Source organism: Hippoglossus stenolepis, chromosome 1 (genome assembly GCF_022539355.2).
Source record: "Hippoglossus stenolepis isolate QCI-W04-F060 chromosome 1, HSTE1.2, whole genome shotgun sequence".
In the NCBI taxonomy this organism is placed as follows: domain Eukaryota; kingdom Metazoa; phylum Chordata; class Actinopteri; order Pleuronectiformes; family Pleuronectidae; genus Hippoglossus; species Hippoglossus stenolepis.
The window spans coordinates 26,899,601-26,918,554 of NC_061483.1; the positions used below are offsets into that span (position 1 = coordinate 26,899,601).

At 42.0% G+C, this 18,954-nt stretch overlaps 1 protein-coding gene across 2 annotated transcripts in view; it reads right to left on the bottom strand.

Moving 5' to 3' along the window:
* Positions 1-16,507, bottom strand: part of adamts18 (ADAM metallopeptidase with thrombospondin type 1 motif, 18) — a 58,513-nt gene extending 42,006 nt beyond the window's left edge. The window contains exons 1-4 of one of the 2 annotated variants that reach the window (XM_035160512.2): positions 16,128-16,507; positions 15,792-15,873; positions 14,133-14,446; positions 569-836 (exon numbers count right to left, since the gene is read on the bottom strand). In XM_035160512.2, coding sequence (XP_035016403.2) covers positions 569-836; positions 14,133-14,446; positions 15,792-15,873; positions 16,128-16,229 — 766 coding nt within the window. In that variant the 5' untranslated portion in view covers positions 16,230-16,507. Of the gene's footprint in view, positions 1-564; positions 837-14,132; positions 14,447-15,791; positions 15,874-16,127 lie in introns of those variants that run through there. The other variant, XM_035160514.2, reaches the window with a different exon arrangement.
* Positions 16,508-18,954: the final 2,447 nt, after the last annotated feature.

Consider the following 18,954-nt stretch of genomic DNA (forward strand, 5'->3'; position numbering starts at 1 on the left):
TTCAACAACACTGGCAAAAAAACAAACCAAAATAAATAGAACTATGTTGGTGTTACTTTTTCTGTCACTGGAAAACTGTTAACTAACAATGTATTATCCCATTTTTCATTCACCCCGAAATGTAAATTATTATTAAACCAATGACTGAATAATGTATTTGCATTGTTGAACTTAATACTGACAAATTGATGTATTCAAATCAGCAGTTTAACCACATGTACTGTTTTCTTATGCAAGCCAGTGATGCATAGAACACTGTGCAAAAATGTTGATTAATGGTGTGCACTTCAGAGGAGAGACGTGTAATTTCCCTATAACCCCGAATAAATCATGAAGCACAAGATTAAATAGCAAATTCATGTAAAGGCTAGAAACAGCAGTCGGCCTGATTTATATCACACATCACAGTCACCTCAGTGACATGTTAAGTCTGTATGAAGGATGCTTGCAATAAACTCACATCTCATTATCACAGCTACTTCACTTCCTCAACATTAATACACAATTATCAGAAGGTGAACAAGAGAGCATGAGGAATATATAAGGAATATAAGGTTCCCTTACATACATTGCTTGCGGCGTCCGCAGAAGTGTTGCCTCTGCAGCTTCCCATGCTGGTAGTCATGGTGATGGTACTGCTGCTCGTGATGTTCATGATGGTGAAGGTACAGATTGTCAGGTGTGGATGAACTTCTGTGGACCTCGTATTCCGCTGAGCGTTTGTAGACGACATGTGGGTGGTGACCACTGGGGGCGCTGTAGTTGTGCTGGGTGGCCAGATGTTGTGGTAACGGGGCGATCAAATACTCCTCCTGAGACACACGGATCAAACCTGACTGAAAAACACACACACACAGAGAATGGACAATGAGTAAAAAGTACAGGTTTCTCACAGAAACCTTCCAGATAAATATTTCATGCTTCACTTACTGTTAAATATTTAGTATATTTAGTAAATCTTTAAACAGCACAGTCTCCACTACTTGGCCTTGACAGAGCTGAAGCAGCCTCTGGTTAAGACAGCAATCCCTTCTGCTCTATAACCACAGGGCTAACACACACTTCACCCCCAGTTCCACCCACATGAGCCCCACCTAAACTCAGAACCTCCATTCCATCCTAATATTAGGCAGATGTGCACAGTGCATACAGCTGTTGAGAGGAGGAGATGTCTTATTTAGCTGGAAGACAGAAAAGCGTAAAATTGCAGTTTTTATGGAGAGCCAAGTTATGTTTTTAGCTGATTATAGCAAAAAGCTAAATCATGAGCACAACCAGAATGAGTTCAGTCCAGTTTAGGGGCTTTACTTCAAAACAAAATGTACTCAAAGCTGCAAAATACTGTGGTGTTTGTTGTTGACATATTCATATAAACACAAATCTGCCCAGCTTATGGTCCAGTTTCTCTAAATAAAGTTTATGAGTAAATGTTCTTTTTTCAATATTTCATTCAATTTTGAAACCTTTAATCCACTTCTTTATTCTATTCCCTAACCCTTTCTAATCCTATTTACTGGGTTGACACAGTGAACTAATGTTTCGTCTAATGTCTTACTGGAAAACGATATAAACATATGGACACGCATACAGAACATGGCCTCACTACAGTAATCATACTGATCTAATCTATTTTGACTTCTGCAGAGGAAGGCTACATTTGTGGATATTGAGCCTATGTTTTTTTGGTTTTTGTGCCCAGACACATTACGTAGAGAATCAGCTTGGCCAGCTTACCACTATAATGTCAAGGTCACAGGTCACCTCAGTGCGTTGGCTCTGTTATGGAGTTGCTGCTATGTTTTAATGGAGTGGCCTTAGCTGCCCTCTGAACTGAGGGACTGAGTTACTGAACCTTAAACATTCCGTCTGACCAGGGAGTTCTACCTAATTCACTCCACAAGCCACTGAATGTACACAAAATAGCTGTGCAATCACACACACACACACACAAAGATTTGATCAAAAACATACACCCTGTGACCCAGTGACCTCTGCCTTTAGTGTGTGTGTCCATGCATGTGTGCATGTGTGCCTGCATGTGTGTGTGTGAGAGAGCGCAAGAGGGACAAGGCCCTGCTCCTGTTGCACTGACCCCATTCCCCCCAGACTAGCAGGTGGCAAAATAAACAGAGGCAGGACAAAAGGGAAGCCATGGCGAGGCTCTTGTTGTCAAAACAGTGCCTGGATACATGGCAAGCTGCCATCATCAGCCCCATCCATCCATCCATCCATCCATCCATCCGTCCATCCATCCATCCATCCATCCATCCATCCATCTATCTCTCCAACCATCCAGCTGCCAGCACATCTTTCATCTGTCCATAAATCATATCCTCCTTCAATCAGTGCTCCGTGGCGCAGTTGGACGTTTTGCAGGAAGTTAACCGTCAGACTTCATTATTTTGACTACATGTAACATCCACATGGTCCAGCGGTTGGGAGTTCTGTTCTGCAGCGTCAATGTTTTGAACTCCAGCACATCGAAACCTGCCAAAACAACCTTAAGCAAGACACTTCCCGGCTACCTGCTACAGCATCATCGCTCAGAAAGGCTTTAACCTGTGCGCACAGGGTGGAAAGAAAAATTTCCCCCCAGGCCATGAATGAAATATATCAAATAAAAAGGAGAGAGAAGGTCCTTGGCAAAAAAAGTGACTGCAGCTTCGCAAAAATAGATTGGAATTCAAAACAGAGCTGGAGGAGGTCAAAGGAGGTGTCTCCCGTCAGCACACACTGCTGTCGTCTCTCGTTTACTCATCTTTTCATCTGTCTCTCTGTCTGCCACTTACAACAGCCCTGACCTGTAAAAACACACACCTCATCAAATATTCCTCCTTTAAAGATGAAATCCTTTTAATCTTTTCTTTGTGACTGCTCCTTCAGTCGAGTGATCCGTGTATTCACCTCGCAACACTCGGAGATAATTTCATAAATTTCCTCCCCTAACTAACACCTTGAAACCATCACACTGGCCTCATTAATCTATCATGAAAACGGCTTTTTAAAAATGAGATTATGCTAAAATTAATTTGCCATTGGAGAAATGTGGAATTATGTAACCCCCAGCACAAAAAAATCTAACAATAAAACTAAAACTGAAGGCCCAACAGTCTGACGTTACTTCATTACATTAACTTCTTTCTCTCTCTCTGTCCCTCTATCATCTGCCAGCTCTCCACTTTGTTATCCAGCAGTTAGCAGATGGAGGTGGCTGATGAAAATGACATGAAATTAATTCCATCTGCAGGGTTGGCAATGATGGTGTGTGTGTGCGTACGTGTGTGTGTGTGTAGAGAAAACTAGTTGGCCTGTCAGATTCCTTCTCGGGCAAGTGCCCCCCTGGATCCGCCCCTGCTTCCAGGTTCCAGTGGCAGTAGTCTTTCGTTGCAAGGCTGAACCTCAGTGATCACCATTCACTTTTATGTATACCTAAAATAAGAACTGCTCTCTGCTTGTAATTAAAATAATTGTCTGAATGGGGGGTCAACATAATCCTTTACTTATGCTGCATTTTATTACTTCATTAGTTCCAGGCTCAATCCAACTACTTTACACATAAAAGTCAATTTATTCTCAATGGGATGTAATACTCAGCCTCGAGAAACAATTGTAAAATGAGTAGTTCAATAGTTTTCCAAAAATGTGTTTCTACTTGACAATTAGTCAATGGAGAAAGGTCAAGTTAAAGATGTCAGAATCTACTAGTTTCAGAATCTACTAGTTTCCCCCAAAGATTTAGATTTTTTGTCATACATTTTTAAAATATATAGCATCTTGCAGATTATTGATTTACAACATTATTCCTCGTGTCGACCAATTTTTTCTCCTTTTGGTGAAGACGCTCAGGAACCAGGCTATACATTTAAGGCATTAAAGATAGATGAGCCGTATAGAGTTTCACAGGGTTCTTCAGGGCGTCTGCAGACTACAGGGGGCAAGTTAGTGATGATACAGCAGACCTATAGTTACGTCTGTGCATTAACACTTGTAAGACTTGACTAGATTAAAGGGATGAACGCTCTCTGCTAAACACCACTTTACTTTCCACCTACATTTACACGCAAGACTCTCACATTTCTCTGACTCTCCCTCACAATCCCCAAAGACAGACAACAGGCTGAACCAGGTCACCTCCAGTCCAGCAGTTGTGGTATTTTCAACATGAGAATAAAACTCGTGATTTTTCCTTTTTCCTTGTATAAAGTCAATAGACAAAAAGTTCTGTCTCTTTGGCAGCATACTGATTCGTGTCAAGGGAGACGGCATCTTTAGCTTGTCTCTGTATAAACTGCAGCTCCTTTTAAGGTTTCCCACCATGATATTATAAGGCAAATGAGTAAGTGCTTACATGCTGTTAAAGACGAGGGCCAAGTGGTGAGAAGCCCCAAGCCGGTGATTACTGCGCTCTAAAGCACATCTGCACTCCAGCTCAGCAGAAACTCATGTGAACACAGTGTGTGGTGTTGGGGGGGAAAAAGTCATTCAGGAGCAGAGCGGGCCCTTCAAGCATCAAACTTATTCAACAGAATCATAATCTGAGTAATTACAGTTTGCTCAAGAGAAATGATGTGTCTTTAAAACGAGGTAAGAACCGGGTAGAGAAGAGATGGTAATTTGGGATCTCGGATTAAAAGAAGACAGGAGCCAAACAGCAATGACAGGGCATGACATTCGTTGGATTTCTCCCCCTTTAACGTCTAATGACTGTATATCACAGCACGGCAGCATTCAGAGAGAGACGGCTGGATTGGTGAACTGCAGCAAAGCCATTTACAAATCACTCCATTGCCGATGGCATGTCTAGATAACCCTCCTCATGTACGACTGATTAGGATCACAATGTGTCAATAGCCCAGGGTTTTGTAGTCCTTGTTTGGCCACGCTAATTGTCTTTGAACAACCTACTGACACCGTCTGAATGTGTCTGGGGAACACAGCAGAGGTGGGCACGCACACAAAGAGAGAAACTGATGGCACTGGATGAGTCTTTTGTCATTTGGAGCCTCTGGGCACGGTCCCACTCGTTAACCAGTGTAGACACAGCAGGAAACAGGAGGACAACTCCCACACCAGTTCATACACATGGAAATGTCCTCCTTCCAAGTGTTGTTAACTGCACTCTAACTGGGTTATAGCACAGCTGTAACACTTTTATTGACTTAAAAATGCACTGCTGTTCTGATGCAAATTAGTGCAATTAAATCAACTTTAAATCTGTGCAAGAAAAAATGCATATAAATGAGCTGGAGATGTGTGTGACCACGACTTTTTCCCAGCAAAGGTCGACCAGGTCGGTAATAACACCTGGGGCTGGAAAGGTGGAGATGATAGAGAAGGGAAGTCACATCCTATCACACAGGGGAGATGAATGAACTGTGAGTTGTAAGGAAGCAAAAAGTTCCATGTTTCAAAAAAAAGGAATGGTCTATTTTTACAGTAGCTCATCATCGGACTGGTACACCAGCAGGTATGGAATAATTAAGTGTCTGATTTTACTTTCCATAAATTTCAAGATCAATTCATGAATTACAGGACTAAAAAACGGACTGTGTTAACACAAGATAGAAACATGTACCCTCCATGACGAGTGAAGGCATTGGTTCAAACGTACATCTCACCAAAGCTGAAACCCATGTTTGCAGTTGGTGCTGAGTGGGTAAACATGTGGTAACCCATGTGCTTTGGTATGACTAAGCGATAGCTACAAACCTCTTGACCAATTATACAATTTGTCCACATTCACCAGGCTCCTAATTCGGTTAGTGTCTGTAGTCATTGCTGAACCGCACCATTCCAGCTCAGTGTGGCTCAGGGCAAATCTTCAACCATAGAAGGTCTAATACATATTAAACAGATACATTTTAGATCAGAAAATATTTCCAGATATGTTATTGACTCACTTTGATGACGCTCTCATACATCTAAAGATAGCTGCTCTAAATAAGTTCTACTGTTTGTACAACTTGCCTTTTGAGACCTTTTTTCCTGAAAGACCATACATGCGATTTACTTTTCCCAATCCTCCCTTTAAGTACAATGACAACATTATTTGTCCCGCTGAAACAATAATTAGATATACCCTTAGCAGATGGCCCAGGTGCTGACTTATTTACTAAAGAGCTAAAGGTAGAGCATCCAGTAAAAGTGAAAAGCTCTAAAACTAATTCTACACTCTACCACGAGAAAAAACATCCGCACCTTGACAACAGTCTGACACTCTTAAAAAAAAGCAGGTCCAAACCAGATAAAACCATTAATCCCAGATTGTACCTTCCCAGAACCTGGAGTTGAGATCTTGTGTCCCTTACTATGGGGCCTGAAATGTTGAAACATACATACAAACTCAAAACAATCTAAAACTACCAAACCGCTTATTACTCTTTATCATCCGTGCCAAGTTTACTGGTGAGCCTGGACTGTTTCACCACAGCATCAGTGAATGTAATGTGCTGGTGACAATAGTAGGGCACATTTGATGTATGGGCTCTGTTTGTAGAAGTTGCAGCATCCACTTGAAGAATTGAACACCATCCATTAGTCTTGTGTGAGAAAGACCTTGCACAGACCATAAAGGACGCGCGCAAACACACACACACACACAGACACACATGTACTTTCTGTTTTTTCTCTTCCTTTCTCTGTCACACACACACAACATCTCACACCCATGCTGAGAACCTGACCCCCCTCTCCTGCTGGCATCTAACGGTGGGCACTACATCACTGTCAGTGTCTAGACCACCAGGGAACTGCTCTGGGCCACTCTCCTCTTGTAGCGCCAAGCTCTGAGCTCCTCTGTGGCCCAGCCCAGTCGCTGAATTATGGCCAAGCCAGAGAGGCACATTGTAGTGGGAAGATGTTCCAATTTGTTGGCCTTTACAGAAAACGGACAGGTACAAATAGCCTGAGTGGTGCTTGGGAATCGATCATTCAAGTGTCATTTTTTACTCTGCAAAAACCTAAGGGATTTGGAGCACACTGGCAAACATTCACACATCATGTGCTGTCTCCCTTCCCAGCCCGACGGATGAGTAATAATATACTGTCTCAGCTCCATGAGGAGTTTAATGGGATCGCATCTGCATATGTTAAATATTGAAACATCCTATACAGCAGTTTTTGACTAGAACTGACTTTATTATTCCTGAAATACATTTTAAACTTTCAAAAAGTTAAAAAAAACAACGGACTTCGATTCTTTGATGCCAGAAAGAATTTTGCTAGAGGATGTCCCATTTTGTAAACAAGTAATGGGGCTCAACCTCTCCTGTATTACAATCACATTGAGATGTGTCCTTCAACCATAAAGCCCTCCAGAGGCTCCAGTACGCCCAGCATCAATAACAAGGGTCCGGGAAAAGAGAAAAGGCTTTCTTCACGCCACATGTAACCTTGTGCCTGCTGGAGACAGACAGAGGTCGTAGGTTGAGCTCCTGTCGTACGACAGTCACTGGGGCCTGCCACAACATGCGGCACCGTGTCAACGACAGCCATCAAACGGCAGGTTTGATCTGAGATGCCTGACAAGATGAAGGGAGCTGGGGGGAGAGAATAAAGGAGGTGTGTATTGACACTTTCTTTAGTGTTCGTCCTCTCACACGTGGATGTGCAAACACACATTTAGGCTATAAACTGTGATACTAGCACCACACATCCAAGTTTTGTCTTGGGCTTATCCAAAACTAAACCATGGTTTTAGTTTGCATTATTAGAAACTAATAAGGATTTAAGATATGTTACTACAGAAATCTAAACAAAGTGTAGGGAAGAAAAATGAAACAGGCACTGGTGGTTGGTGTGCAAAAAATTTCTAAATCTAAATGGAAAGTCTGTAAGAAATCTGTAGAAGCTAAGGAAAAAACTGTACGTTGATTTCTCTTTTTCTTTTTTGTCTCTCTGTCTTTTTGTCTGCAGAAACAGCCAAAGATACTGCTCAGCTCTATCATGAGGATCCTGTTCCATCACATTTAGTCACTAGATGAAGGACAATCGGCTAATTCATTATAAAGGAGCTGTGGATTTAAATGCATAAAATTAAGTTATAGTAGCAAACAAGTGATTTGTACAACATGTTATCCAACTAAGTCCAAAATCACAATGATCTGATCTGAAAAGCCTGCCGTCATAGAGAAGGTTGAGATGTGATTCAGAGATAATGGTGTAGTTTTCAGAAAGGCACTTGGTTGTGCAACAAAGGGAGAGGGAGAACTACAAAAGTTCAAACCGAGTGCAGTGAAAGTTGGATTGTTGGTTTCGGAAAGTTACAGGAATTGTCGGACACTGACACGCACAGCTCTGACGGAGGACATTGGCTCCTTTTCAGTTCAATTTATATAAAAACCTTATCTCCTCGGCTCTCACAACTGGACGCCACACACTGAAAAGTCATTAAATGACACAGCTCACAGTGAAGCAACATAAGGACAGTGCTACAGTAGAGGAAAACTGATCCTTTGACTTGCACCTATTGGTTACTCTGAACCTGAGTGCTCAGTTTCCACAGAGCCCAACCTGTCTCTGACCTGGCCTGCAGGGGCCTGGGAAAGGTCAAAGCAGAGGTCATGGTCAGCTCTGCCACAACCTGAAACAGCCAGCCTGACGCGGGGTGCACACACCTCTCAAATGTTTAAGTAAAGAAGCCGTGATGAGGATTGCCAAGTCATCAACTATATGATATAAACCAACACTAACATCATCCATAAATCCAAGGTAACAAACAACAAATTAATAATCCAAACTTTAGATGCTGACTTCTGCAGAAACATAAAAGCAAGAATATTTGGTGCTCTCTAGATTCCTCAAAAGGCATTGCATCATAAGCCACTCCCCACATTCTAAAATATATAGAATTATATAGAGTTTTTTTGGGTTGACACTATTAACAGATGTATTTGTTAGTTAACTGATAGATTTATTTGATTTATTTTAAAATTGATTAAGAGGTATTACCTGCTAGTTCCGCCCCTACTTCTTTTGTCTTTTTGTACTTGTTTTTTTGTTTTATATAATGTGTTTTATGTATTTCTTCTTCTGTTCTGACATTTTGTTGTCCAAATGATTATCATTACATAGACAAAATAATCAAATAAACAGTTGGAACCAATGATATTTTACAATATTAAACATAATATATGTAACTTTGGTTGCTAGGGGTCTCTCAACTAAAACAGTGACAAAACACCCAGTATGGTGGCGATGTGAAACAGTGTGGGATCATGGGAGTTGTGGTCGCCCCCACCATTGCTGATGAAAATCCACATGATGTGACTCAGGTGCAAATCACATTCACAGATGAGGTAACGTATTTAAGTTTTACTCAAGTTACGCAGCAAACGGCAATGAATAATAGTGATCCACTATGAGTGACAATAAAAACAGTGGAAGGAAAAAATTACCAACTGGCTAACATGCTAACTGGCTAGCAGAGGGTTTTTCCTTCGCTATACGTCGTCAGACGTATAGACATAGCAGAGACAGGTAAAGCAGATATTATTAAAAGGCGACCAAACTTAAAACTTCCGGGACAACATTTTGGACAATGTTATGTATAATATATTTGATTGTTTGCTCATTTATAGAACTTCTTTGTTTTTATTCAATGAGGAGCAGCAAAGAAAATTATTAATCTTATGGTGGTGTAACTTTTTTTCTCAAAGGGACCAGTACAGTGGCAGCACAGGACTCAAATCTGCCCTCATCACCCCTGGGGAAGAATCCTATCCTGGGAAGGGGCTGGGGGGACAGAGGGGAGCAGTAAATCACCCCTCTCCTCAGCATTCACGAGAGTGGAGAGCAGCTCTGAACTTGCTCTATATGCAGTGGTAAGAGCCTGCGAGGGTCCAGGTTGAACCCCCCTCCAACCACCTTCCCATGCACCCACCCCCCATACGCCAGAGAGGATTGGGGTCAACCAGCGAAGCGACCTCAGATGAGAAACCCTCAAAAGAAGAAAGTAAAGAGCACCAGCCCCCTCCTCTGCTCCCCTGCCCTCCCCTCCTTTTACAAATCAGAGAGCATTACATCTGAAACGACATCCTTTCATCTCTCATGCAAAAGCAAAGCAGACAACTTCATTTCACTCAAAAGCATGAATTGCAGTGCTGTGCAAGGACACGGAGAGAGTAATTAAAAGCCCGCAAATAACACCATGTTCAATTAATGAGGATTTCCTGTGGAAAATCCCTCATTGCCATCTATCCATCCGGCCCCGCTCTTAATACCATCTTGGCCTTGTCTTCATTTAAACTGCTGAATCCCACATCCATCTGCTTGGCCCGGGCCAGGGTGAATGTTTAAAACAGGCTGGTGTCGGTTTGGCCCAGAAGCCGGTGCTGACACCTCAGCGCTATTAACAAGCAGGGTCAAGTCCAAAAACCCTATTTCAGACACTCGCTTTTCCCTTGTCTCTTCTTCCCTTGTCTCTGTTGAAAGGAGACAATGACGTGAGGAACGAGAGAGCAATCTTTCTTTTTTGACCTCACCCCATTTCTCCTCCAAAGCTCTTTGACATAAACTGAATCCATCTCTTCAACTCTCCATAAAGAGACCATCCAGCCTCCCTGGGAGCTTCCACCCAAGACAATGAATTCACATTAATCTTGAGCAGCAGTTTTTCTAAGCTCTTCCAGCCCAGCCTCGCTCACTTCTCGCTCATTATTTCACCCTCTTTGCTTTTCTCTCTTGTTTTCCTGGATTTCCTTGTGTTTTTGTCCTGACTTCTTCCTCTTCAGCATTGTTTATAATCCCACCTTAATCTCTTCCTCGAGCTCATCACTGCATCGAGCAGTCTTGAATGGCTCCTTCCTCGTTTGTACTTAATTCAAATATTCTGGGCAGAGGGCCAGATGCAAAGCAGGGGTTAACTGCTTTCGTTGTTGTAAGCCTTGCAGCAGTCTAACAACACACACAGTGAGATGCACTAAGAGAAAGAGACAGGCAGAGGAGGGAAAGTCAGAGAATTCACTTTTGATGCACTTTTTTCATTCACCTTTCATTTCTGTTGCTCATCTGCCAGACATATAAAAGACATGAGTCCATTTGAACTGGCTGAGTGAACATCCAACCAGCAATGGCCCTGGAGTCCCACTTGGGAGAGGAAGAAGGAAAACAAACTAAGCAAAAGCTCAAGAGGAGAGGAGTAAAAAATAGATCAAAGCGTTCATCGAGGCCCATTCAAATGCAATCATGACCCAATCACATTGTGTCCTCGCAGCGCTTTTAAGAGAACGGGTCAGTGGTGTTTTATTGTGGGTAGGAGCTAGCCTAATGAAAGGGACAATGTGAAGATTAGCAGTGCCAGCCAGGCAGCTCAAACTTCACCCTGGCGTTAATTGCTGAGAACAAGAGGAGACGAAGAAGCAGGGCAAACAGAGGACAAAAGAGCAGGGCAAGCAGGGAAGGAGGAGGTAAGAGGAGGTATGAAGACTGGATGATGAATGGAGGTATGGCTTTTATGGAGTGCAGTGTGTCCATCTGGTCCAGGCTGGTGTGGGATGCGTCGAGGAATGGGACCCGGCACCTCATAAAGCGCACATGAAAACAGATGATCTTGTAATTACAGTCTTTGTCCTTAAAGGAAACATATCTGTATGTTGAATGTGAAGAGTTCACACATATCAACCGTACTTAAAGCCCAAACACAGCATGACGTGGGTCTGATGTGAGCATCATGAATCCTGTGATGTGCTCAGGAGTAAAGTCAAGTCAGCATGAATTAAGAAGTTAATCAAGCTAACAGAGTCAGTAGCTTGGTGAGCAAAGACTGAAGGCAGAGTTAAACAGTAGCTGACCTGACTCTGTGCTACTAGAAAAAGTAAGACAAGTAACATGTTGGTGCTATTTTTTACAAACAGTAAATAACCTGCTCAATATATCCAGCTAAGGTTAGCATGGACAAATTTTTACTGCCAAACTGTAAGCCAAACGCTGAAGCCCTTTTTCAGACATGAACTCTTTTCACGTAATAATGTCGGAGGAGATTGCACTCACATAATAGGGCCAAGTCTGGGTAGAGCATGCAGAAGGCAGGATATGACATCAATTCTGCTGTGGAGTGTATTCGTTTTTCCTGTTTGCTCTTATCGCCAAAAGCTCTCCGATCGAATTTCTTTAAAAGAAACCTCATTTAAATTTTCCTGCACTTTCCCACTGTATTTTCACATGGACTCACGCTGACGTTTTCCGAACATTTTATTTAGGAGCTGGCGGGAAAAGATCCGGAAACTGTCTGGAGCAACTGACTTGGACATTTGAGTTCTCACATACAGCCCCACTAGAAAATTTCAGGAAAATGTCTTAATTGTGCTGAAAGCAGCTGAAAGCAGCTTAATTGTAACTTTTTAACTGCCATTTTACATGATAACACATATATATGTGTACATTTGTCTGCTTTAGAGGTTCTGGTAACCTTATTTAAAGCTTTTTTAGCAACAACAAAAAAAGCCATCGTATTGGCCCATCTTCCTGCCTTTGAGCTAAGCTAGTGTTACATTACATAGCATTTCCTATACGCACACCTTAGGGGAGAAGTCTAAATATATTTTGTTACTTGTTCCAGCAGCAGGTTTTATAATCCATATCAGTATCAAGGCATCCACAGATGTCTTCTGTCTCCCTGGAAAGATTAAATGTTTTCTTGAGGAAAATATTTACAGCACTGGCCATTGTCGCAGTCTGCGGAAATATTGGATTGGAACTTTAGTTTTGTTCCTGGGAAACACTTAATGCTCCAGGCTGAAAGCAGATCTCTGAGATCAGAGCTTGACGATGCAACCCACTTCAGGATAACGGTAAAAAAAAAATGTTACGAATTTTCCTGCTTGGGTTTTTTGAAGGGAATGCTATGTAAGGGAAATCATGAAGTAACGTGCTACTCGGGCAATAGGCTAAACCTGTCCTAACACCAGCTCTGTACCAAATCACATAGAGGTTGAGGATAATGTTTCTTTATCACTCGTTATAAGAGAAATAAGCCTACTTCTCAAATGTTGAGCTACTCCTTTGAATATTCATTCTTACAGTGCAACAGTGGGTGTGGTGCCTGAGGAAAAACGGAAATAACAGTGAGCAAAATTAGCATAGATGTGTAAACAAAGGCATTGACATGGAAAATGTGATGAATGCATGTTTCCACAAGGCAACACAACAAGTCCTGCACTAGTAGACTGTTGTTTAATTAGTGCTGTTGTGAAAGATGGTCTTGTGAGCCAGCTAGTCCGTTAACCATGGTGCTTCCGAAACCAAAGTGAAACTAATGTAATTTCCAACAGATATTACATCATGAGGTTGACTGTAAAGGAAGTACACAGTAAATCAACTCTTCCTGTGATTGTCCTTTCTGATCGATAAGTTGAGTGTGTCAATGAGCAGTTGTACTGAAGCATTTCTCTCCTCCTCCTCCTCCTTTCGTAATTATATTCTCCTTTTTCACTCCTCTCAATGTTCAGAGAAGTGCAGGACACAGCACTAGAAACCGATGCTTACTCTCATGGGTAATGGTGTCATGTTACCCAGGATTTAGGTGTGAATTGGGCATACCATGTTTCATCAAAACATATGGATCATAAGATTTTGGGGAATTAAGACATGGAGCTTGAGGCAGGAGTCGAGTGTTGAGTATATTTTATTTCAAAAATATTCTATAAACTTTTTAGGAACTGAAAACACAGCATTCCTGTTATGGGTCATTACGCACAAAAATAGATATGTCCATTGCAAAAGATGTAACAGTCACTGCTCACATACATGCCTCTATGTGTCTCACGTCTACAGTCGTCTGCAGCTTTATACACGACAGTTTAAAATTTCAGACCAACTTGCATAACCCTCTTCTCTACTCTCTTCTCCAAGTATTGGCTACACCGTCCCCTGACGTTCCTGTGGTAGTGCTCTGTTTGGTCAGTATCAATTGTATGGACCGACGGCTCCCTTCGTATATGTGAACATATCTAACGTTAAGACTAAATGAGTCCTAAGTGGTTTTGAGGTAAAATTATCTGATGTTTCAACAACCTTAGGGATGGAACACTTTTCCAAACAATCTAGAAACCATCAAATCAGGTACAGTCAATTATACAATGACTGTCGAGATTTTCAAACAAAGAAAATCCACAAAGTTACTGGCAGACACTCACCAGTCCAGTGCACGTTGATATGGCTGCCGAGGAGGCTGACAGGTTCCGAATAAATCCCTGATACAGGCAGTTGTGAAAGCCTTCATCCCCCATCACCGTGGCGATGCCGTTTGGGCCGAGCGTCTGCACGGTGAAGCCCGGGCCGACCACAGAGGACGGATACAGGTCCAGTTGCATATTGTGCCCAAAGGCAGAGAGCCGGTAATGCAGAGAAGAGGAGAGGGACCTCTTGCTGCGATGCCCCTGCCTGGTCACATCATGCGTCAGGTATCCCCCTTCAGAGTCCACCTCCACAGGGGTTACAAACACGTAGTCTGAAAGGCAGAGTGATGGAAAGGACATCACATTAAAAAATGCCAAGAACAAATACTTGATATGAGATGATCAATTAATTGTTAGTTAAAACCAATCCAAACTAACATCGAGCGAGTGGAAGGGTTCACCCTGGACAGATCGCAAGTGGAGAGTAACAGTCACACCATATTAAAGGTCCAGTGTGAAGATTCTAGGGGGATATATTGGTATAATTGATTTATAGTATAACGAAATGTGTTTTCGTTCGTGTACAATCAACTGAAACTAAGATTCGTTGTGTTTTTTCTTCAACTTAGAATCAGTTGGTTGCAATCTGCAACCTCACCACTAGATGTCACTAAACCCTACACAGTATGAAAATAACAAAGTTAGTTGGAGCCTCTATTCTAAACACTCCAGTGATTGCTTTGTACTCTTATATTATTACAAAAAATATTGGCACTGATTTACTGATTTATCTTTTAAAATGAAAAAAACTCTTTCCTAACATTTGCTGCATGAACATTTCTGTTGATATTTTGGATGGATGAAGAAAATCTGATGGATACATCATCTTTAAAGGTTACTTAAAGAACTTTCAGTAGGGAACCAAACCTTTGTCTATTTTCTGCTCAGTTGTAATCCAGAGTGCAGCAAGTCATATGGATCACAGATGGATTTTAACAGAAGCTTTTGCGCCAACATCATACTTCCATGCATGTCAGATATGGGTCAACACTTCAAAACGTGAGGTTGTAAATTTAGAATGTCCCGATTTCATGCAGTTGTCATGGTGTTCAAGTCGAATAAAATGCTACAATTACTGCAATGTTTCAGTACAGGAGAGCAGTGAGAGTTTGAGTTTTCTTTCGCATCTCTTTTCTGTGTTAATTTGGCAAAAGATATGACTTCCTGTACAATAACCATTCTCTGGTGTGCTGGCGAGAGAAGCGAGATACTTTCTGCTCAACCAGAGAAAAAAAGTCCATCTCCCTATTTCCCTCAGTAAATCAAAGTATGTAAATCACTTCAGCTTGTTTCCTTGGTTTCTGCAGGACAAAGCAGCCAAGAGGGAATCCCTGCACTCACCGGTCTTGTCTCAATAGCCACTGCAGCAGAGTCGGCGTGTTTTAAAAAACTTCTGCAAGGGTCCATCACATTTTTAACACATCAGCTTCAGACCTGTCACCTCATTTGACACTGTAATATTCCTAATTGCTATATTCAAGACTGTCTGCGCTCCCTGGTCCTTTAAAGTGAACCAACAAGTGCCATGTATCTGGTGTTGTTCGCATTCTCTCTACAAACACTGGAGCTGAGCCAGCTGGAAGAAACATCCACACATGTCAAAAGGCAAGCACTCACCATGATTTAATCCGTGGCTGTCGCTGGAAGAATAGCTGGCCGTAACGGTGTGGGAGGTGTGTGAGCAGTAAATGTGCAGCGTCTGGAAGAGGAAACAACATATAAGTGGACAGGTAGCAACAGGTTGCAAGCACTGGGAGAAGTGGAGGCCAAATTAAAAGTGATAAAAGGAGATCGTCTGTTGAAACATGAGTTTAATTTGGGATGACAGTCATCTGTCTTGCTTTTCACCACAAGCACCGGCTTGCTGTAAATCACGCGCTACACAAACCAACGCTCTAGAGTTGCATGTGTTGAATGTAACAGTGTGTGCATGTATAATTAAATGCCACATGCCTTGATGATATTCCAGGACAGGAGGGTGGAGAGGAGCTTGACTGAGGTGCAGCCGACCAGCGGGCTGGGTAACGTCCACATCAGAAGAAAAAGGCAATCCATGATGATGGCATGCACGCTGACACCTCCACCCCCGTTACCTCCTGGAGGAGCGCACCAGTACCAACAACCTGCCGTAACACATGATGCAGTGTGCGCGCATTGCTTGCTCTGCTGGTTCAGGTGAAGTCTGCAGGTTGCAGCAGCCGGTGGTACGCGCAGACACGGAGCGCACTCATGAGTGTGTGTGTGCGTGTGTGTGTGTGTGTGTGCGGAGCAGCGGCAGGTAGCGGTGTCGGTGACCGGGAGCAGCTGACTGAGCACCCGGCCCCGGCTCTGTGAGGGTCGGCTTGCGGGATGGAGCACAAGTCAGCGGCCCGCAGCCAATCAGCGCGCAGCATCATTCACCACGCGCAGATAAAAGAGATTCTCCTTTTGGCAGCAGCGGGACCGATGCTGCCTTCACGTGCCGCTCGTACATTTCTACCTTAAAAAGTTCTGTCAGCAAACCTGTGACTTCAGTCGTGTCAAAAGTGGTTCTGGGAGTTTTTAGTGCCGGGATAAAGAACAGAAAATGGAAACATCACGCAAGTGGCCTCTTCACTACTATATTTTAGCCTTAAAAGTGTAATAGGATAAAATATGCACAGAAAATGCATAATACAAATACAGAATTCTAACATTATTTTACATGTGCACGTTCAACTCTCTTAAGTTTAGTATTTTCTTATATATATCACTGATGTTTATTGCCAACCATTCGAACAGCATTTTACTTTTACTTTAGCTCCATAATTCTTAAATGCATCTCTTGTCCTGTACGTGTGTTTGAATCTCCTGGATCCCTGAATGTCCTCTAGGATCAATAAAGTATCTATCTCTTACACAAAATATTTACATTTTTCTGTAACTTTTGCTTCTGTACAAGTCGAGCAGTGATGTTAAATATACTTAAAGCACAGTTTTTGCATTTTTACACAATAATTTCCATTTTTAGTGGCTTAATTTAGCAGCAAAATAAACTTTTCACTCCACTATATTTGACAGTTTCAAGAGAAGTCTGGGTTAAGATTTTAAACCTAAAGAGGCATGTGGTAAACGTTTTGGGTTTTTTTGTATTGTAGAATTTTGTATGAACGCTGTTTGCTTAGGAATATGGTTTGAATGGTTCCTTCAAAAATGCAACAAAGATGTTCAGTTTGATTTGAAGTAAAACTTTTAAATAAAATTTAGAATTTCCCCCACTATATACTGCTTGACCAGATGGTGGTGCCATAACAAGAAATGCTGAGTTTGGGCCCAGAAGACCAGAAGCAGGAGCTCAGGAATCTAAAGCAGCGATGCTTACATTCCACAGCACTAACGCATGTGCACATAGCCTAATGATTTCATCACACACTCTTTTCACACCCTCATATTCTGTATGAAGTGTAAAGGACGATGATTAGTGATGAGAAGATTGACACCAAAGTGGCTGTCGTTTCAGTACTCTTTCAAATCAGTAAATATTTATCGGAAAGTTCTACACTTCCAAAAAAGAAATCCATTTCCAGAAACCTACAGCACAAGCACAGAAAGTTAGGAAGGAATCAATTTAAGTATTTAGTTAGATGCATTTTACAAATGAACACATTTTTATGATGCAATTGATATTATAGATCTCATGGTTGTTCCTCCTTGTCTGCATCAGTGAACTAGAGGAAACGGGTCTGCACAGTAGTAAAAAAAGTCTTATACAACTGAAGGGCTGTCTAGAGGCTCTTCAGAAAAAAACATTGTCAGAAGTGAAAGACAGAAGAATCAGGGACACTGCAAACCATGAATAAGTACAAAGGTCTTTACTGAATCCTGAAACCAATGTGTTTGCACTTCAAAACAAGTCTTCATCAGGCTGTCACATGCACACATTTGGTCACAGTCTATGTGCAATGACAACTTTTGTTTCTAATGTCCTACAACTCGGCCTCAATCTCCACAAGTTTTCATTCTCAGGACATTTTATTGTCTTCATCCTCTTTATGGTGCAGATTTTTGTATTTGTTGTGGGCGGGCTGCACATAAACACCTGGCAGCTAAGATGCACAAAGAAGAGAGGCTGCAGATTTCCTGAATACTGCTTAAGGCTCATTATTTAACTATTCCACTATGTCATGATCATTTGCAGGAGTCCCTGAAGTACTTTGAATCATTTTAGGCACCGTTTCATCTGCAGCTGTGGAACTGTCGGCAAAATGTTATATCGTCGGGGTACAAATAACATTATGTTCTCCTCACATTGTGCCAAACGCAAGGACAAATAGAAAACAACAAAGCATGTGAATAACGCCAACAACATATATGCAGGGGATATAGAACAAATACAAACTGTATCTTTGAAGAAACAAAATTTAAGATGTTTTTGAGTTGGGCTTGTATTAAATGTGGTCTTCATAAGTTACATATGAACAAAATATTGTCTGTATGTATGAATTCAACCCCTTTCCGGGGTTCACTCACATTACAAATCTAACATTGCTGACAGCATTTGAAGGCAGAACTATGCTTTAATCAACCAGCAGCAGTGTTCATTATTAGTTGAACTAGCCAAAATGGCTAGCTAAAGCGTTCAGGAGTCTGAGACAAATCTGACATGTTAAAGTGACGAGTCAAGCGCACTATCGTTCGTATTGTTAGAATTTGTGTGTTGTCCTGATTGTTGTGAACAGGTGGTCCCGCAGCCGCCTGTTCCATTCCGGTGCCTGGCAAACACCTGGATAGGTTGCTGGAATGCACTGACAGACTTAGCTGA